This window comes from Thermothelomyces thermophilus, chromosome 1 (assembly GCF_000226095.1).
Source record: "Thermothelomyces thermophilus ATCC 42464 chromosome 1, complete sequence".
In the NCBI taxonomy this organism is placed as follows: Eukaryota; Fungi; Ascomycota; class Sordariomycetes; order Sordariales; family Chaetomiaceae; genus Thermothelomyces; species Thermothelomyces thermophilus.
Window position 1 is genome coordinate 4,133,266 of NC_016472.1, and position 20,265 is coordinate 4,153,530.

A 20,265-nucleotide genomic window follows, 5' to 3' on the forward strand; every position below is an offset into this window, starting at 1 on the left:
TTGCTTTTGGGCATCTCTCGGCAATAACACGCTCGTCGCTTTCCCCACAACCTCTTTAATAACGACCTCTGGCTTCTTCGATTCACCTGATCTGCGCAGAACCGTGTAATCAGTACAACAAAGCTTCGCCCGAAGGGCATCCTTTCTTCCCCGTCCCTGGTCGACCCCCTTGTCATTTCCTCGGCGTGTGCCACCCAGAGCCTTGCTATCCAAGTAACTGGTGCGCGTGGGTGTGATGGTAGATCGCTCAATCGCCTCACCCCGTTCATCTCTCTCTTTTTTTTTATTTTCTATTTTCGCTGCCCTTTCCATCCTCTACAGGACAAGACCAATTGGCTCCATAGTCGACCGGATCTAGCTTCGAACCTCCTCGCTCTATACAGAGCGGCTTGTCCTGACCTGTGCCGGCTCCCATTGCGATTCTCATAACCCTTTTTTTTTTTTTTTTTCGGAGCCAGCGCAAGACGAAGAAGCCGTGGCGATGTCTTCCCATTGGCAGCAACAGCAGCCACCCCCGCCTGACAGCGTCGCCGCCGACGACCTGCCCCAGGAAGCAGAGGCCTCGCCCAATCCGTACGCCTCTTCCAGTCGGTGGCGCCACGTAGAGTCGTCCGCCTACGCGCGCCACGAACTGGGCAAGGAGGACACGCCGTTGCCCCATGGCCATACCCATCGCCGCCACGTCGCCCGAGAGGCCGACTCGCGCGGCACCGGCGCCGGCGACCTAGCCAACTTCCTCAACAAGTCGCGCCTCGACCCGAGCGAGACGCGCGCCGGCAATGGCACCGACCGCCCCACCACCCCGCGCTTCAAGCCGATCGTCGCGGGCGCGCCCAAGGAGCAGCAGCAGCAGGCCGGGCCGCCGCCCGACGGGAGGGAGATCGTCTGCGGGCCGCTGCTCAACTACCGCCGCATGGAGGGCGCGCGCTGGATCGGCAGCGTCTTGGTGGTCACGGCCGGAGGCGGGCGCACGCAGCCGCTCGTGCCGACGCTGGAGCTGAGAAAGGCGGCGGCGGCCGCCGGCGCCGGTGCCGGTGGCGGGGGCGACAGGACCGTCGAGGGCACGTGCCTCTACTCGGACGTGCGGAACACGTTCTGGCGGTTCGACCTCGTCGTCGAGATGGAGGAGGCCGAGACCAAGTGGGAGTACGAGCTGCCCGGCCTGCGGTTCGCGAGCGCGACGAAGCCGCGCGTGAATAGCTTCTTCGTGCCCGCGGTAAACGAGTCCATGCGGATCATGTTCCACTCGTGCAACGGGTTCAGCGTCGGCACGGACGAGGCCGCCTGGAGCGGCCCCGCGCTGTGGAACGATGTCCTGCGGAAACACCGGGAAAGGCCCTTCCACGTCATGTAAGGTTCCCAAGATAAGGGAGAAAGAGAGAGAGAGTCTGACCGGAACAGGATTGGGGGCGGCGATCAGATCTACAACGACGGCATCCGCGTCACGGGCCCGCTCAAGCGGTGGTCCAACATCAAGAACCCCGTGTCGCGCAGAGAGCATCCGTTCCCGGAGAGCCTCCGACAGGAGTGCGATGACTACTACTTGAAGAACTACATTCGATGGTGGGTAGGCTTGTCTTTTTCAACAATGAGCCACACTATTGACCCGCATACCGGCAGGTACTCGACCGAGCCCTTTGCCGGGGCCAACGGCCAGATTCCCCAGCTCAACATCTGGGACGACCACGATGTATGTCTTAACGCCTTTTCGCCTTGGAGGAAGTGAGGAACGCTGACACGTGTAGATTATCGACGGTTTCGGCTCGTACGTGAACGAGTTTATGAAATGCGACGTCTTCAGGGGCATCGGGGGCACAGCCCACAAGTACTATATGCTGTTCCAGCACCACCTCCCCCCCCCTGCCTTCACCTACACCTCGGGTAAGTACGTTGATACCGACATGATCGGCCGTTCTTCTTCTAAACACACGGCAGATGCGCCCCCCGCGGCGGCGGCCGAGGAAGGACAAGGGATGGATCCGAACCAGACCATGAACGCATACGTCCACCCTCCGCTCAGCGAGCCCAACTACATCTGCGGCCCTAAGGCCGGGGTAGGTCAGCCCCGGAGATTTCCGTCTGGAGCGCCAACTGACGAGACCCAGCCATACGTTGCCGAGCATTCCCACAACCTGTTCACGCAGCTCGGGGCCAGGATTGCGTTCCTTGGTATCGACGCACGCACTGAGGTAAGCCGCTGCCCGCCCCCGGATTCATCTTGAACCCCCCTTTCAGTCTAACAGAGAACAGCGGACGAGACATCAGGTCAACTACCCCGAGACGTACGACGCCATCTTCACCCGCCTGAAACAGGAGTTGTCGGCCGCTGCGAACTCGGGGCGGCCGTTCAGGCACCTGGTCTTGTTGCTCGGCATTCCTATCGCATATCCTGTGAGTTTCCCCCACCCCTCTCAAAGGAGAGGGGAGAGAGAGAGAGAGGGAGGGACGGAGGGTGTGTGTGGTCCGTAACGTGTCGTCCGCTAAACATGTGCAACCAAAACAGCGCCTTACTTGGCTCGAAAACATCTTTGCGAGCCCGGTCATGGGTCCCGTCAAGTTCCTGAACCGTCGCTTCGGCCTGGGCGGCAGCTTCTTCAACAGCTTCGACGGCAGCGTCGACCTGTTGGACGACCTGGACGACCACTACACGGCCCGCACCCACAAGAAGGAGCGCAACTGGCTCGTCGAGAGACTGCAGGGCATCTGCGCCGAGTTCTCGATCCGCATCACCATCCTGGGGGGCGACGTGCACCTGGCCGCGCTCGGCCGCTTCTACTCGGACCCGCGCCTCAACATACCGGTCGAGCAGGACTACCGCTACATTGTCAACGTCATCTCGTCGGCCATCGTCAACAAGCCCCCGCCGGCCGCCGTCGCCAACCTCCTGGCGCGCCGCAACAAGATCCACCACCTCAACCACGACACGTCCGAGACCCTGCTCAAGCTCTTCGACAAGGACCCCGGCGACAGCCAAAAGACGGCCGCCCACAACCAAGTCACCATGCCCTCCCGCAACTTCGCCATGATCACCGAGAACTCTCCCAACAACTCAACGACGACGACGACGACGGCGCATCCCAACGGCGGTGCCGTCGCCAACGGTGGGGGGGCCACCACCACCCACCAGCACCAGCACCAACACCAGCACCTCCGCCCGCCGACCGCGTCGCAGCAATCCGCCGCCGCCGGCACGACGACGTCGACGACTACTCCCTCCTCCGCGCCGCCCTCCAACGCGTCCAGCCGGCCAGCCAGCCAGGGCAGCAAAGACGGCAAGCACGACAACAGCAAGGACGGCCGGCTGCCGCTGCACGGGGGCGAGGAAAACTGCGGCACAAAGCACAAGGCGGCCGACCCGGCCCGGCACGGCCGCGACTCGGACGGCTCCCTGGACGTGTGCATCTGGGTCGAGATCGACCAGCACGACCCCGCCGGCCGCACGCAGGGCTACGGCCTGACGGTGCCCGCGCTCGCGTACAACGGCCCGCGGCCGCCCAGCGTCGATCTGCTGCCGCCTCGCAGCCGGGGGAGCTCTGCGGCCGGCGGCGGCGGCGGCGGTGGTGGTGGTAGCAGGGCCTGATCTCTTTCTTTCTCTTTTTTATTTCTCTCGTTCTTCCCTAGGAGGTTGAGGGGGGGGTTAAGGGTGCGGTGCATCACGATGCCCGATCCGATGTGTCGTCATTCGCTGTCAACGGAAGGAGTGGCAATTTTTTTTCAGGCCCGGCGGTCAAGTGTAATGTAATTGGAGGAACTTTTCGCTTCTTTCTCTTATATTTTGTATATTTTCCGCGGGGCGGATCCGTTCGGGTGGCAGAGAGAGAGATATATATATCCCAAGTTGTAAATGTTGTTGTGTACAATACATGTTGTTGTGTACAATACCAGAAGAAATGAGTACGATATTCAAGGTGAGAGAAGACACCGTCTTTTTGTTGGGGTAGCTAGCTGGTCTCAGCAGTCTCAGTAAACCACCCCGCCGCGCGCACACTCGAGCAGCCCACGGAGGCCAACATGTCGACATGGCATCTTCCTATATGTATGTATGTACATACCAACAGGTTCCCCTGCCACAACCGCGCCTAGCCACTCGACTGACTTCGGCATCCCATCCCCCAATTCAGCACCAGCCGAGAGCCCATTCCTGCCTTCGGAGGGGGGGGGGTTCTAAAATGCTGTGAAGGGGAAGAAGAGATGCAGATGCGAAAACGCCGGTGCGGCAGGTGAACCGTGGCTGCGAGGCTCACCGGAGCCCTGGGACTGGCCCAGGATGATGACCCCCAAAAAAAAGGACGCGTTGCGGTACGAAACTGCTGCTGCCGCTGCCGCTGACAAAGAGACTCGGCTGCTTCCTCATTGTTTCCAGTCACCATGACCGGCCCGGCCCCCTTTTGACAACTCGGTGTTAGCGAGGTGGGACAACGAGTGAAGGGGCTCCTTGTCGTTGCAAAGCCTCGTTCGTGGACAAGAAGAGGTGAGGCATTTGTCATGTCAGCGAGCCGGAATCATCTCTCTCTCTTCCTCGCAACGCTTCGCTCAGAGAAGAGAGAGAAAAGGGGGGGGTCTCCTTCTTGCTGTCATGAACAAGAACAAGGTTTGTTTTACCGGCCCGCGTCAATGCACTTGTGTGGCTCTGTCACGGACATTGATCTCGGTTGCGCTCATGCGCCGTAAGAGAGAGCAGGCCCGCGAACGTCAAAAAAAAAAGGTCTGTCTGAAACTGGGAGATTCTCGTTATATCTTGAGACTCGCGAGGGATGCTTCGCTGCAAATTGAGGATACAGTGGCCTTTGTGTTGTGTTGCCGGAAGCTTCCCAGGGAAGTTCCCAGGGCAATGAGCCACACCCCCGCCCCTTCTCTGCTGGGCAGGCTCAGTCTTTGGGGACAAGGCCGGACAGGAAAACAGCATCAACCGAACTCGGGGATGGCTACCCTTCAACTACTGAGCAGATCCCTGACGCTCATCCCCCTCGGGCCAGTCGCCGTGCTCCCTCCCCGGGTCCCGCCTCCGGTCCCACCCCCCGTGGCCCTCCTATCCATCTGGTTCAGCATCAGAAGCGCAGTCGTCACCTCCTGATCCATGTCACGCTGCGGCGGCAGGGCGGGGCTGGTCAGCGTCGAGCCGTAAGCCGAATGGCTGCCCTGCTGCTGCTGCTGCTGCTGCGAGTCCGTCGGATGCCCGACCCGCTGAGGTCCAAAGGAGGGCGACGTGGTAGCCGAAGTGCAGTAGTCGTGCAGGCGGAAGTCGGACGAGACAGACGAGTAGGAATTGTTTCGGCTGGTCTCTCGTGGTCCCAAGGCAGGGGATACCGAGGGTTGATGTTGAGAACGGCCGGCGATCGGGGTGAAACTGGGGGAGGGTGCGCCGGACGAGCTCGATGTCATGTCGACGTCGGTTGAGCGCGTGTCAGAAGCAGCAGCAGCAGCAGCAGCAGGGTAGCCGCAGCTGGCACGGCTGTAGTTGTCTTCGAGAGACGGGGAGGGTAAGCCGGACTGGATGGACCTTGGTTCCGGGTCCAGCTCTGTTCCTGACCCGCACTGCGCCTTGAGCTTGGCTACGCAGTCTTCGAGATACCTGACATACTCTATCGCGGCCTGGAGTGCGAGTGTTATTAATTGCTAAGAGCGCCAAATGCCGGATGTGTCGTACACGTAGGTAGGTGTGTGTGTGCGTGTGTGTGTGTGGTGTGTGTGTGTGGTACTGACCTGCAAGATAGCAAGCTTGTGCATCTCTCCGGTGCACGCTGGTATCAAGCTCTTGAGGACCGCAAACTCCTCGTTCATCTTGGACCTCCGCCGGCGCTCGATGATACTGTGGGCCGTTTTCCTCGCCATCTTCCTCCCTGCCGCGCTCGTGGCCGAGGGCTCTTTTCTCTTTGTGCCGGCCGTTGTCGTGGCCGAAGTCGTTCCCGTCTTGCCCCTGGATGCCGTCTTCGGGGTCGAGGTCAAAGTTTCAGAACCATGCTCCTCGCGAGGCTTCATCTGGATGATCTTGCGGGAGCGTGTAGGGGGAGGAGGGAGGGTAAATTGGTCCTTGGGCTGGTTGGCGGCAGATGATCGCCGGCGCGACTTGACCGTCTCGCTGGCCTGCGCGGGGTACAAGACTGCTGCAGAGGTTGGGGCATTTGATGAAGCAGCCTCGGTCGCTACCGCTGGCGGGGGCAGCTCGAAGGCTAGCTGGAGAGAAGCCATCTTGGACCCGTCCTGGCCCTTGATGTCTGTTGACGAGGCCGGCGTGGGGAGGAAGTTTCGAGGCATTGGGCCGGTGTAAAGAGAAACTTTCTGGTAGCCAGACAAACTGCAGACCGAGTCCGAGAGGTGGGGGGGAAGGTCTCGGGAGGCAATGGGAGCGGTTTCCGAGGTCCTCGAGTCGCGTGACGAGGCTTGTTCGTCTCAGTCAGTGTATGCACTCACCATCACCACTGATGAGCACAGATGAGCACAGATGAGCACAGATGAGGGAACCGGGATTGATTGCTTGCTGAGTGCTGGACCCGAGAGAGAAGTGAACCCACACGGGCGTCTGCTGCCGGGCGAATATCGACGCCCAGGCGCGAGGCGGGGTGGCAGGAGTTCTTGAGACATTGCATCCGGCGGCCCATGTTTGCACAAGTATCAGCCTGAGGTGACAACCGATGGGAGGACAAGACGCGGGTGGGGGGTTTAGGGGCCGTGCCTGGCCGAGGGAGAACGGTCGCGTGCTCAGCTCCCTTGTTGAAGGCACGAGGTGTGATTCCGGGCGCTGATTGGTTGGGTCGCCGAGTGCTGTCGGTGAGGTGGATGCTTCGTACAAGAAAAAGAGTGCCGGCGCGTCGTTTTGCCTCCGGGTCCAGTCCATTATCCTGTGCCTCGCCATTTACAACGCCCTCAGCCCTTGCGTCAACCGAGCGCTGATTTCACACTAGTGTACCTTGCCGGGGTCGACGTTGAAGGTGCTGCAGTACAACGCAGCGGCAAGCTTATCGTCCAACAGCCTCAAGGCGTGACGACACGCCCTCGGAACCTTGCGGACTCGCCGATCATGGCCGCGCCCTGTCCAATGCTTTGCTCACGCGTCGGCCATGGGCCCGGTTCCGCGGTGTGCCGTCCCACATGAATCATCCGGGGGCTTCCTCTGGTCCTCGTGCGTGTAGAGAACAGTGCCTTGATTTCGGGGAAAAAAGAGAGAAAAAAAAGGGAGAACGGCCTGAAAAGAAACCTAGATTATCACCTTTTTTAACTCCCAGGTATGCATCGCTCATTGTTCCGTCCGGTGTTAGTCTTCTGGTGCTAATCCTCCAGCGCCATCCTGGTATCGATCTTTCACCTGCTCGTTGCTTATCCTCTTTACCCCCCCCCCCCACCCCGGTTCTCTTCCCACAATTCCTGTCCCGTGCCCCGACTCGCCGAGCCATCAGATCTCGTTACTAGGGTACTCCACCTTGGTGGTGGCGTTAAATTCTTCCTTGATGCTCCTCATGCTGACGAACCGCCCCAGGATTGCGATGCTGCCAGCCTTGTCGTTGGTCCCGCTTGCCCGGCTGCCGCCAAACGGCTGCTGGCCCACTACGGCGCCGGTGCTCTTGCAATTGATGTAGAAGTTGCCCGCGGCGTTGCGGAGCTTCTCCTCGGCGAAGCGCACCGCCGCCCGGTCAGCCGCAAACACGGACCCGGTCAGGCCATACTCGTTGGCCGTGTCGACCAGCTCGCACGCTTGCGCGAAGGCGCCGACGGGGTCCTTGGTGTCGTCGTAGACGTAGACCGCCAAAATAGGGCCGAAGAGCTCGGTAGAGAAGAGCTTGTGGTCCGGCCTCTTGGCTAGATAGATGGTCGGCTGCACAAAGTAGCCCTTGGACTTGTCGTAGGTGCCGCCCGTGAGCAGCTCGAGGTCTTTGTCGTTCTTGGCCTCGTCGATAACCCCGGAAAGCTTCTTGAAGGATCCCTCGTGGATGACGGGGCCCATGAAGTTCTTGTGGTCTCGAGGGTCGCCGATTGCCAGCTTCTGGGTCTCTTCGACCAGGCGCGTCTTGAACTTCGGCCACACCGAGGCCGGGACATAGAGGCGCGAGGTGGCGCTGCACTTCTGTCCCTGGTACTCGAAGGCGCCGCGGACCGTCTGGACCACGGCGTTTTCTAGGTCGGCCGACGAGTGGATCAGGTGGAAGTTCTTGCCGCCGGTCTCGCCGACAATGCGCGGGTACGACTGGTAACGGCCCTCGGCAACCCCGGCGCCAATCTGGCCGTACAGCTTGCGGAAGACGGCCGTGCTGCCCGTGTAGTGCAGCGCAGCGAACTTCCTGTGGGCGAGCACCTCCTTGGTCACCTCCTCCGGGTTGCCGGGCACGAACTGGATGACGTTCCGCGGCAGGCCAGCCTCGACCAGGATGTTGTACAGCAGCCAGTTGCTGGCAATGGCATAGTCGCTGGGCTTCCAGACCACCACGTTACCCAGGAGGGCGGGGAGACCAGGGAGGTTGCCGGCAATGGCCGTGAAGTTGAAGGGGCTGACGGCGTAGACAAAGCCCTCTAGCGGCCTGTACTCGACCCGATTCCAGACTCCGGCCGAGTGGTGCACCGGCTGCTGGGCGTACAGTTCCTCGGCGTATTGCACGTTGAAGCGCAGAAAGTCACAGAGCTCGGCCGCGGCGTCGATCTCGGCTTGCCAGGCGTTCTTGCCCTGACCCAGCATCGTGGCCGCCATGATGTCGTAGCGGTACTTTTTGCTGATCAGATCGGCCGCCTTGAGGAAGACGGCGGCGCGGTCCGCGAAGGGCAGGGATTCCCAGTCGGCCTTGGCGGCCAGCGCCGACTCGATGGCAGTCCTGACATGTTCCGGCGATGCTTGCGAGTATACGGCAACGGTGGTTTGGTGGTCAGCCGGGTTCACCTGCCTCCCCGTGGAAGAAGTCTTGACCTGTCCGCCCGATATAGAGTCAGATCCAACGCGCGCGAGACCGGATGCGCTGTGTGGCCAGGCGTGTAGTATAACTCACCTCCTTCCCGCCGATGACCAGTGGCACTTCCAATGCCCCCTTCTTCTGCAGGGCCTCGAGGGCCGACGTCAAACCCGCTCTCTGTGCCGAGTTCTTGGCGTAGTGTTGCTAGCAGCCGATGGAAACGTCAGCGCGCCCCTATCCTGCAGCATGCATCGCATGCCAGCGATAAACCGGGCCATGGGAAGACTCACGTTTGGCTCGTTGGCCACTTTTGGGATCTTGAAGGCCGCAATGGTTGACATTCTTGTGGTGCTCGGGAGCTTGGGTGAGAATTGAAACCTGGGTTTGCTGGCAGAGAAGGCAGCTCTTGTGATGCCGGAGGGCAGCGACAAGACCCGGAGTTGGCGTGATGCCATGGCTTTCAGGTTCTTGTTCGCTCTAAAAACGTCGGTGCGTTGGTAAGGGAAGGGGGGGGTGGAATTCGCGGTTTGAATCGGAGCTACAAGCAGCAGGTACTGTGCTGTATTGAACGAGCCCTATCGGAGGAATGTCTGCATGTGATGTTGTGTCCGTGCAGTATTTGCGAGCGTAGTCACGCCGCAGCCGTCGTTTACTACTCTAGTAGTTCTCTTGTCGAATCGGACAGCTTTGCCCCTCATCCGATGTGTGTTCGCGTGCTACGAGAGGCTCTCCTTGCGGTGTGCTCTTTGAATAGATGACGGGCCGAGTTGTCGGATCGCTTTGCAACGGCTTTACACACCGAAGCTTCTGGCTATCGCTGGCGTCATGAGGGGCGGCGGGGTGGGAATTGACGAATGGCAGCGCTTGCCGCGTGCAAGGTGGGCGTCGATAAGGAGTCGGCATTCTTATCGAGCCAAATGTGGGGAGGCATTGGGCGCCTGCAAAAGCCGAGACCAGGGGTGGCGATGGAAGTTCCAAGCAACGAAAGACTGTGTTTGACGTTGCCGATTTACGGAGTATGTACGGACCGTACACTAGACAGGATCACGCGGTCTTCCTGCCTGGTTGTTAACGGGCCAGAGCGCCGTGTCGTGGAGGTATCTAGAGTTGGATCACTTTTGTGTCTGCAAGACTGCCGGGCTCCCATGCGCCTCGATACACAATCGGGGGCAAGCGTTGTCGCAATAGTGTGTGTACGGATTCTTGTGCTGAAAACCGAAGGACTTAGCTTCAGGTATGTATGTATGTATGTATGTACATACATGTAATGCATGTAATCCGTACGCAGCCTATCTAACTTGCCCTTCCTAGAAGCAGTGGCATCTCCGGTTTTGCTGCAGCAATGTTTTGTTTTCTATGCTTTCTGGTCTCCCCCTTCTTGTTTCTCTTGTTCGTGTATCCATTATTGGTTTTCAAGCCGGGAGGTGTTACACCTCACTAGCAACCAGGCTTCAAGGGTTCGAATGAGCAGCGAACGGGTACTGTAGCAAGAGTGGGGATCAAGCTATTAGCATACATGATCTCTTCTCTTCCTCCAGCAAACACTGTATAAAAAAAAAAAAAAATAAAAAAAAATTAATGACTAAACCAGACACAGGCTGCACACGACGCGTCTCTCTTCCTGCGACGAAACCCGACAACCTCTGGTGCTTGCGCTGAGAAGACGCTTGAGTCGCAAAACAAGAACCTCGAGTGGATGTGCTATCCCACACCCTTCGCGTTCTCTACGTCTCGACGAGCCGAGCGCTCCGAAACCTGCCAGCAGGCCCTCTTGAGCCGTTGACCGAGTCAGTGCAGATCGAACGGCCCCGAGGCGATGTACATACATACCCCACACACCAGCAGCTCGCAGAGAGCATGCTGCGCCTGTGCGTTGCGGTGCGAGACTTCCTTGGCAGAGCGCGGCTCCATCTCCATGGATAAACGACCTCTCCGTCGCCAAGGTGCGCTGTGCCTTCCAGGAGCTGCCAGGGACGCTGATGCCATTGCAGTACTTCCCGGCGACTTGTAAGCTATTCTTGGTCTGCGCCGGGTTAACCCTTCGCAGAACCCCTACCGTCGCGTCCGTCATGTGGTCTCCCCCGGATGAAAGACGTGTGTGTTGGGTGTCGGAAGAATCAGGATCACTGTTGCCTGGCAATCACTTTGGCTCGTCTTTCCAATCAGGTTTTCGGAATGCCAAAGAACCGGTAGGTCAACTCGGGACTGTGAGCCTGCCACCAGTGTTTCATGCGAAAATTGTGCATTCTCAAGAGGGCAAGCTCAAGCCTAGTCTCGAGGATCTTTTGGCCATTTTGATAGCAGGATCAAGGGTAAAAAAAAAAGGAAAAAAAGAATAAAGAAGATTCGAAATCTATGGTGGACTGGATCCGCCAGCACGGGGTGCTCAGCAGCGCGGGATTGGAGAGGATCATTAGGCCTGCTGGCTTTCATGATCCAACGGGCCTTTCTGAAGTAACGAACGAGGTCTAGCTGCCATTCATACTTAGTCGTCAAGCGACACTCGGGAGCAGCTTGTACGGAAGTACGGAGTACATAGATCAAGTTTTCCTACATGCTCAGCTGAGACCCCGCCCATCGAGCCAGCGGCTCCCTTCGAGCCGTGAATGTATGTACATACATACAGTACAATGCATGCACTAAGACAGCAAGGTGGTGGTGCTTGCCACCCAGCCTCTCTCGAGTTTCAGCTCTACCGGTCGAGTGTGACGAATCAAGTTCGAGAAGCGCGGTTTGTTCAGAAAGAATAAACCTCAACCCCGCTTGTGCGAGCCAATGATGCTGAGATGGAGGAATGCTGCACACAAAGAGCACGCAGGAGTGCCCTGGACGAGGCTGATGTCTTGCAGATTCGCCGGCCCTCACATTCCAGGCCACGTCACCGGCGGGAGACGTATGTATGTCCGTAGGTGTATGTATGTACGGATACATATACTACACTTAATGTGACCGATGGGAGCTCAAACTACGCAGTAGTGTAGATGCGGCCCTGCAGGGGCGCACCCTCTTTCTTACGCCGTTTCGACCATCGCGGAGATTTAAGTGGCTCGACGAGGAGCCAATAGCGGAGCGTAGACTAAGGGGCGGCCCGTTGATGGATGCTGCTGGTCTCGGGAATGGCCCAAGCCCACCTTGATAACAAGTGATGTTGAAAACCTTTCCCTTTCATGCCCCATAACAGTGTATCGGCCTAACTTCCATAGTATATCTGGGTCCCGCGCGATCCCGCAAGGACCCAAACCGGGCCAGAGCTGCCGCCCAGGAAAGCCTTGGTGAGAGCGACAAGGATCGTGGTGTGTGGTGTGCATTAACTCACGGAGCTACTGTGCAACACAGGAGTGTACTCCATAGGACATCTAAACAAGTCTGTTGGAGGGGTCTGAGACAAGACGACGCCGCCATTGTTGTGCGGGGAAGGATGAGAAATCGTGAGCCACTACTCTGTACCGTACGGAGTCCGGAATAGACTCCGCCTCAGGCCGTGCATAATGAGCATCGGTGCTCTCTTGAGGCGTTGCTGGCTTCGCCTCTCTAGGTAAACCAAACGGACGGTTTTCATCCCGAGAGGCAGTTTTGCTGCGTGCGGCGGTGGTCGAATAGCTCCCAAGACATTGAACCAAGATCATGCCTTCCGTCCGGAGTACTTGAGCGACGGCGCTTCTGCAGCATGGCCCGGCAATGATCTGGTTTCCATCCCAACTGCGTCTCTTGCCGCCCGGGAGCTGCTCGTGCTAAAAGATAGGGATAGACTGCGAAACCATGAGCACCGGCCGCCGGCTTTGTTTTGTAATGGCGAGCGGGGCAGTAATATTGTTATCCGGAGCGTACGGATAACAATAGATGACGTGGGACTCCGATCATTGATTGCACTGCATCAAGGTGGTTACAGCGAATGGTTTAGGACTCTATCCGCTGCCAGCGAACCAAACACCACCACAGCAGCAGCGAAGTTTTGCCGCGATTTCGTGCCATTCGACAACGGGTCCTTTCACCGGACCCATCTCCTGGCTTCAACAAAAAAAAGAAATAAGAAAGTAAAAAGAAAAGAGAGAGAACTTTCAGACGGCAAATACGAAACTGCTCAATGAATCGGTTGCTGCATTGGGCAGGGCGCAGGAACCGGACAGAGAGGCTGGGCAAACAGCAAACATGCCCTTTTTTTTTAGCGAGAGTTGTCTCGAGCCAAGAGGTATGTATGTAGTTAACGGCCTGGTCTCTTTCCCGCTTCTGGAAAGCCGATCCCCCGCCTCTTGCGCACAGACATTCTGTAAGATCCACTGTCCCCCGGCAATCATGGTAAATTCAGGAACAGCCCGAGCTCGGTTCGTTCCCCGCGCAGAGTTTCAGGAACAGGAAACGACACCACTCCACCCAGCGCAGCTTTTCGGACAGCGCGGCGCGGGGCTCGAGGCAACAAGGCCTTCACCGCTTCCCGACCACCTGATCCAATAGAAAAACTTTGTCCTGAAGACGCCACACCACGAGGCAAGTCTCGTCGCAGACGCGCGATCTGTGTTCCGGTTGGGTTGACTTGACAAATATTCAAGACATGCGAGCTTTGCGGATACCGAGTTGGATCGTGGAGTCTCCCGGACAAGAAACCGAGAAACATGACAGGCGATAAGTGGCTCATAGATTATCGCACGGCGGCACGCCACTCCTCCAACCACACACCCCCCCCCCCCCCCGGGCCGGGGTTCCGAGCAGCAGACGGAGAGTTCGGCCTTTCTCATTGCCCGTTTGTTACAGCCAGAACATTCCACCATTTCCGACCCCCATCTTATTCTGCCTTGCCAATGCTCGGGCACAAATTGCCATCAATCCATGTGCGCGCCATGTGCTGGCCAATGTTACCATCCTCCAGCGTGGCCCGATATCGCGTACTTTGTATGTAGGTACAGTACATACAGAGTATGTAGATGCAGCACACGCAAGATGAGGCGCAGACGCAAGTACCGATTACTCCGTACTCGGTACTCGATACACAACACCACGGGTTCCCAAGTATTCCGTTCAACACAACTGGATTGGACCGTCCCTGTCTGGGCTTGACAGGGGCCGGACCCAGATCGCCGAGCGGTTGACTGCCCTGTTTGGCTGGCCCGCCAAGTTAACCGCCCACCAAGCCGCCCACCACATCTGCAAGCACTTATCGTGCTGCTCCACCAATCCGGACGATAAGGCCCAAGCCCAAGCCGCTCGAGACAGCGGCGTTTCAGAAACCTGCCCTGCCGTCCGCGGATCATTTCCCTCAGCAATTGCTGCACACCTGCTCTGTGCCCGGTTCAAGCTTTGGCCAGAGGCGGTCCGTTGGCAACGGCCGCCGCCAACACACTTGGTTAGACCTCGCAGCTCCGGGGAGGAGGGGGTCAAGCCATCCCCGGCCCCCTCAAAGGGCGTACTGTACGCAGGAAAATACGAATACACTACACTACACACTCCACTAGATTGGTGTGGTGTGGTGTGGTGTGGTGTCATGTCCATTGCTACTACGCAGTCAGTACTGCGCATGCACGGCGCCCCACTAGCGTGCGTGTAAGTGCTGTCCTCCCACTGACACAACCAAACCATTCCGCCGAAAGCGGGCCCCAACCCCCGGCCTGGCTCTTCTGGGCGCCGATGATGTGCGTGCGGCATGGGGGTGGCCCACGCCAGCCTTCTCCATACTCTAGAATTGAAAATGGCTCAAGTCTAGGGCGGACTTGCATACGGACTACCTACACTGGATGGGCTGTGGGCGTGGAGCGGGCTCGAGCGCACACACGCATATTAGAGTATAACTGCCGGCTTGCCCGGCTTCACATCACCATGGATATCTCTGATTTTTTGATGGCTCGGCAGGCCTACCACCTCCTCCTCACCATCTCGTGGTGACCCTCCCATTTCCATCGAGGGCTCGCTGCCACTCTTTGATCTAGACACGGGAGCTCACAAAACCCACCACCCCAACCCAACCCCCCCCCCCCTTTTCCTCCTCCCTATCTGCTTCTCGTCCTTCGTTCCCGCCCTTTAACCCTCCTCGATCCGAGCAAAGGCCTTTGTGCCTTTAGCCCAATGCTCCTTCCAGCTTTCTGCACTGTCTGGTCTCTCAAATTTGAGTGACATTTCAAACGTTGGTCTCCCAATCGGCTCCTTCTAACAGCTGGTTCTCTAGCCTCGGCTCTGGTAGCACCGCGGTCAGAAAGCTGGGACAGAATGCCCTGATCCAGCCTGGGCAGCCGGATGCTCCGTTGTGGTGGATCTTGAAAAAAAAAAGGCATTGTAACGGGGACGAAGAGACTAACATTTTGCCGTTACACAGGGACGAGCAGTCCGCCATCAGTCTTGGGCAACGACTTCCCGGCTGCGCACACTTGCGTCTCCAGATGCTGGCGAGTTCCCGCCTTGGAGCACGCTAGACGGGAAGCTGTCTAGCAAAGGGATCGCGACGGATACTATGCCCACGGATACCAGCACCATCACAACCAGAAATCCACCCGCGGCTGGTAACTCGGCGGAGTCCTCGGATCATGGCGGCTCTGCCATCGGGAGTCACCGGACATTGGTGATCACCTTGAGCACCGTCCTCTCTGTGCTTGGGTTGGCCCTGGCCGTGGGAACGGTCTTGGTCTGCCTCAGGAAGCGTCGACGCCGGCTGCCGTTCCTTCCTCGAGGCGTCTCGCCCGTCGACGACGACGAGATCGAGAGATGGAAGTCGCCCAGGGATGACGAGAAGGCGAGGTTCCGGGCCGGAGACACCGACGTCGAAGCCGACGCAGCTTTTCACGAGGAGACGGGTGCTTCGTCGCACGCCAAGCACCCGTCGACGAGCTCGGTCAAGAAGCCGCCGAGTGTGATCATCTACAACAGACCGTACGATCCTCAGCCGCCCCGCCACTCCACCGACGCCGAGTCCCGCCGCTCCTTCGCACAGAACCACCCGGCCTACGGCGGCAAGACGAGCTTCGACAAGGCCCTCCCGCAGACCCCCGTCCTGGCCCGGGCGCCCAATTCGCGCGCGGGCCTGACGGACGCGACCGTCCCCGGCGACGAGCCGTTCATCACCAGCCCGAAACGCACCCCTTCCCGGCGCCTGTCCAAGCCGCCGCCACCAAACTCGGCCACGGGCCGGAGGTCCCACCACGCGAGAGCACGGAGCTCGCGGAGCAGCACGCGCAGCTTTGGCGAGTACTGCTCGAGCTCCGGCGGCATCGGCGGCGGCGGTGACCGCGGGTCGAGAGCCGCCTCCGACATGGAGCTCTCGCCCCGGTACTCCCATGACCACCAACAACAACACGTGGTACGTCACGGCAGCCAGCACCAGCACTCGAGGAGCCATGCCACGACGCCCCGGGGCAGTCACTCGAGGGTATACTCGTCGTCGTCCATACCCCCGAGGCTGTCGTTTGGAGACGAGGCCTTGTTTGGTGGAGTATCTTCTCCTGCACGACCCAAGTTCCCTGACGAAGGGGGGGTTGGCAGGGCCATTGGCTAGGGCGGCGGACAACACGCCTCCGGGGGTTATTTTTTTCCCCTTCTTCTTGTTCTTCTTCCTCCTTTTTTTTTTTCTTAGGTGAAATAAGGAGTGCCTCTTTCCATTTAGGGTCACCCTTCTTCAGATCACAAGGCAGAGAGAGGGCTGGCATTTCTCCTCCCCTGCAGCAACTCTTTTTTTTTGGATTTTTTTTTTCCTTTTCTTGGGCATTGCTCCCAGCGGTTTAACTCAAAGAGCGGGATGAGCGCGCTGCTCACGAGGTCAGGGCACCTCGGCATTGCCTCTCTCCCCACAACCCCGTTCTTTTCGTTTGTCTGGAGATGGCTTGAGCCAGTGTTGTGTGGTTTACGAAAGGTGATGGATATACCCCGAGATTGCGTATGAGGAATGAGAAGGTACCCTTTTTTTTTTCCTTTTTCCTTTCGACCACCTGGGTGGCCGCTTTACGTGGATGGGATGGAGGGGAATGGATGGAACCTCTGCTAGCAACAGAAAGACTCCAAATTTGGTCTTCGGCAGGGGGAGGAGAGGAAAGGAATGTGTAAGCCGATGACGGATAAACTACCTGTGGAATCCATCTGATCAATGTTAGCAGCGTCTTTGCAAGGACACCCATTCTCACACAGTATTATCGCTGCATACGTATGTACAGTATCAGTTATCTTGACGCAATCCAAGGCGCATTGAAGAATTACATATACATACCTACTTTCCTAAGTAGATTACTAAAATTTGGAATACAATGCGGGACGGGACGGGACGGGAAACACACACACAGATTTCATATTTCCAGCAGTGCCGTCCCTCGGCGGAGAGATAATTTTTAGTTTTAGTGTAGCTCTCTGCATGCAAACAAACCCCCTCCCCCGCCCACCGAATGGGAAGCTTTCCTGCTCCAGAACCTGAAACGGCGGGCGTCCGAGAGCCCGGGCGGAGAGGGAGCAGTGGATTGATGCCGATCGGGGATCGGAGCGTGCGGAAAACGTGCGCGCGGTGCGGAGTACAGTAAGTCAAAGCAGAGAGGATCTTGAGAACATGGTGGGTCAGTCAGGGCGTTCCCACCCTGCCGCCAGTTTGACAACGTGCTGGGTGTGTGGGCAGAAGAGAAGAAACGTGATCTCCTTTTCCTGCCCTGAGTTTTGTAGCGTGGTGTAGTTTTGGGGCATTGCAGGTGAACAACGCACACATACACACACACACGCACACACACACACACACACACACACACACACAGAGAGAGAGAGAGAGAGAGAGAGAGAGAGAGAGAGAGAGAGAGAGAGAGAGAGAGAGAGAGAGAGAGAGAGAGAGAGAGAGAGAGAGGAAGGCGGGGGAAGGAGGAGGGAGGAGGGAGGAAGGAGGAAGGGGAATGAAACTGCAGACAGCACGGGACAAGGGAGGTCCTATACCCATCCGTACGGCCTGTATCCTGTACGGGTTGCTGTGATCCGTTCCTTCGGATCCGTGTAGATCGCTCTGTGACTGTCTGTGTATGTGAAGTGAGGTTGGGACTGGAAATGATATACAAGAACCCCAACCCTGTCTGAAGCTTAGTTACGTGCACAGGTACGGAAGTACGGATACGGATAGGCAGGCCCGGCAAGGTAATTTACGCGTTCCCCAAGCCAAGCGCGACGCGCCACAATTTCGTCCGTCTCATTCCCCACAAGGCCTCGTCGACACAAGACAGACCGCTCTCCAACATTGCCTGGAGATTTTGTGTCGCAAGTGACGATATCCACACACGAGGCTCCCAGGACCTCGCCATTCGCCAATCGGTACCTGCCAACGATTGGCGACTCGAAATCAGTTGCCATACATAATTCATTCCTCTTTTTCGAACCGGCGACTCGACCGCAGTTCGCGACTCTCCAAACTCGGTGTCCCCAGGCCTTCTTCCCTTCCCCTTTGCAAGGGTAACCGAGCCGCAGCCATGCCCTCGCGCAAGAGTGACGCCCGCCGGAACGACGTATCCGTCGCAAGGTTCGTTCTTGCCGAAGACGACAGCGCCATGGCCACCGAATCATCTGCGCCAGGGCCAGCATCATCATCATCAGCACCATCGGCGTCCAAAACAGACCACTCGGCGTCCGGCCCGGCACCTGGCACTCAACAACAACACCAACAACAACAACAGCACCAGTCCGGCGAGAAGAAGGAAAAGGAGAGGGACAAGGACAAGGATAATTTGACCATCGAGGTGCGCATTGCCCGCGGGCTTCCCGAGGCCCGCACACTCTTGTGACCCAGCGGACTGAGGCAGGCTGACCGGGGCGAGTACAACTGCTGCATAGGACCTAACACTACCCAAATCCATCATCACCCGGTTGGCCAAGGGCGTGCTGCCGCCCAACACGCAGATACAAGCCAACGCCATCCTCGCGCTGACCAAGAGCGCGACCGTCTTTATTAACCACCTGGCCAATGCGTACGTCCTTATCCTTCCTCCTGCTCGCTCGCTCGGTTCCTCGAACTAACAGCGGACCTGTGCGTCCTCCTAGCGCAAATGAATTCACCGTTCGCGCCAACAAGAAGACGATCATGCCCGCCGACGTCTTCTCGGCCCTCGACGAGATCGAGTACGGGTTCATGCGCGAGAGACTCGAGGCCGAGTTTGCCAGTATGACCCCCTCCTCCCCCCACCCCCCCCCTTTTCTTTTCTCCTTATCTCTCAAGTTCTCCTTTCTTCCTTTGCACAAGCAATCAGTGAAGAAGGGCGAGAAAAGCGCAAGAGGAGAAGAAGAAGAATGATTTGGGGATGAGTACAAAACGACTGCTAACCTCTCATCCGCAACTTCGCACACAGAATACAACCAAGTCCAGACCTCCAAACGCTCCACCTACCGCAAAAAGGTCGCTGCCGCCAAGAAGGCCGCTGCCGCCGGCGGCGGCGCGGGCGATGCCGACGCGAGCCAGTCCACCAACGCCGACGCCTCTATGATGAGCACCGGCTCCGGTACTGCCGCTGTAGGCGGCGGCGACGAGGTTGCTGGGGGGCAAGCGAGGGCTACCAAGAAGGCACGGCTCGACTCCGCCTCCGCCGGGGACGGGTCGAGGATGGAGGTAGACGAGGGCGCGGGGCGGGGAGAAGGGGAGGAGGGGGTCTCGGATGCCGAGACGGTGCCGGAGGAGCAGCAGGAGGAAGAGGAGGAAGAAGAGGAAGAAGAAGAGGAGGAGGAGGAAGAGGAGGAGGCTGAGGAAGAGGAAGAGGAGGAGGAGCAGGATGAAGAGGACGAGACGGAGGAAAGGGACGAGTTGGAAGAGCGGACGGCCAGGGAAGACGAGGACGAAGCGCTGGATGACGATAGTGATTGATCCATTTGAGAGGCGCAACGCCCCCTGAAAGGAAGGAGGGGCGAAAGCAGAAGAGGAAGGGGGTGGGGTGGGAGGAAGAAGGAAAGAAGAACCCGAGGGACATCTTACTGAAGAGTGACATGTCGGGAACATGCGCTCTGGAGAGATGGGGAGGAAGTGATCTCTCGGAACGAAGAGAGAAGATTGGGGAAGGGGAGAAGGGAGGGGGGGGGCGCGCGGTGTGAGGGTTTCGGTGGGCCGGCGAGGCTGCAAACCGAGGCGGCTACGGTGATCCAAACAGGGCGACTGTTTTTCTCCCCGGGAGCAACTACGTTGCGACTGCCTCCTTTGCGTTAGCAAGGGGGAGGAACGAACGGTTCACAGGCTGGGTTCGCCGTTCGACGCCGCCGTGTCGTTTTCGACCGGGGGCGAATGTAACCTGCTGCATTTCATTCTCCTACATCCACCGCTTTCACGCAGCTCGGAGTCACCCCGAATGTCACTTAGCAAAAGCAAAGAAAGAAGAAGGAAAAAAACAGGTCGCCACCCCTCTTTTCGTACCCGAGGCGAGCGAGACATCGGTGACTTGATCGGCCGTTTTCTTCTGACCTCCGTACATACAAGATA

At 58.3% G+C, this 20,265-nt stretch overlaps 5 protein-coding genes across 5 annotated transcripts; 3 read left to right on the forward strand and 2 right to left on the reverse strand.

Annotated features, from left to right (window-relative positions):
• The first annotated feature begins 156 nt into the window (after window positions 1-156).
• Window positions 157-3,654, forward strand: MYCTH_2296300 (uncharacterized protein). Its single transcript, XM_003659322.1, has 8 exons — window positions 157-1,350; window positions 1,402-1,563; window positions 1,621-1,690; window positions 1,746-1,881; window positions 1,936-2,054; window positions 2,106-2,189; window positions 2,251-2,391; window positions 2,504-3,654. Exons 1-8 carry the CDS (start codon window positions 482-484, stop codon window positions 3,578-3,580), a joined length of 2,658 nt encoding a protein of 885 aa, XP_003659370.1. The 5' UTR covers window positions 157-481; the 3' UTR covers window positions 3,581-3,654.
• A 176-nt stretch (window positions 3,655-3,830) lies between these two features.
• On the reverse strand, window positions 3,831-6,517 carry MYCTH_2136960 (uncharacterized protein). The gene is made up of 2 exons (XM_003659323.1): window positions 5,704-6,517; window positions 3,831-5,592 (listed from the first exon to the last, which is right to left on the reverse strand). Exons 1-2 carry the CDS (start codon window positions 6,253-6,255, stop codon window positions 4,933-4,935), a joined length of 1,212 nt encoding a protein of 403 aa, XP_003659371.1. The 5' UTR covers window positions 6,256-6,517; the 3' UTR covers window positions 3,831-4,932.
• A 477-nt stretch (window positions 6,518-6,994) lies between these two features.
• MYCTH_2296305 (uncharacterized protein) lies at window positions 6,995-9,569 on the reverse strand. Its single transcript, XM_003659324.1, has 3 exons — window positions 9,164-9,569; window positions 8,970-9,077; window positions 6,995-8,890 (listed from the first exon to the last, which is right to left on the reverse strand). Exons 1-3 carry the CDS (start codon window positions 9,326-9,328, stop codon window positions 7,391-7,393), a joined length of 1,773 nt encoding a protein of 590 aa, XP_003659372.1. The 5' UTR covers window positions 9,329-9,569; the 3' UTR covers window positions 6,995-7,390.
• Window positions 9,570-15,028: 5,459 nt separating this feature from the next.
• On the forward strand, window positions 15,029-16,537 carry MYCTH_2296309 (uncharacterized protein). Its single transcript, XM_003659325.1, has one exon. The coding sequence runs from the start codon at window positions 15,310-15,312 to the stop codon at window positions 16,345-16,347; it is 1,038 nt and encodes a 345-aa protein (XP_003659373.1). The 5' UTR covers window positions 15,029-15,309; the 3' UTR covers window positions 16,348-16,537.
• A 1,740-nt stretch (window positions 16,538-18,277) lies between these two features.
• On the forward strand, window positions 18,278-18,990 carry MYCTH_36377 (uncharacterized protein; the record flags this gene model as incomplete). The annotated part of the gene is made up of 3 exons (XM_003659326.1): window positions 18,278-18,544; window positions 18,705-18,772; window positions 18,846-18,990. Coding segments are annotated over 3 exons (480 nt in total), but the record flags the coding sequence as incomplete, so codon positions are not given.
• Window positions 18,991-20,265: the final 1,275 nt, after the last annotated feature.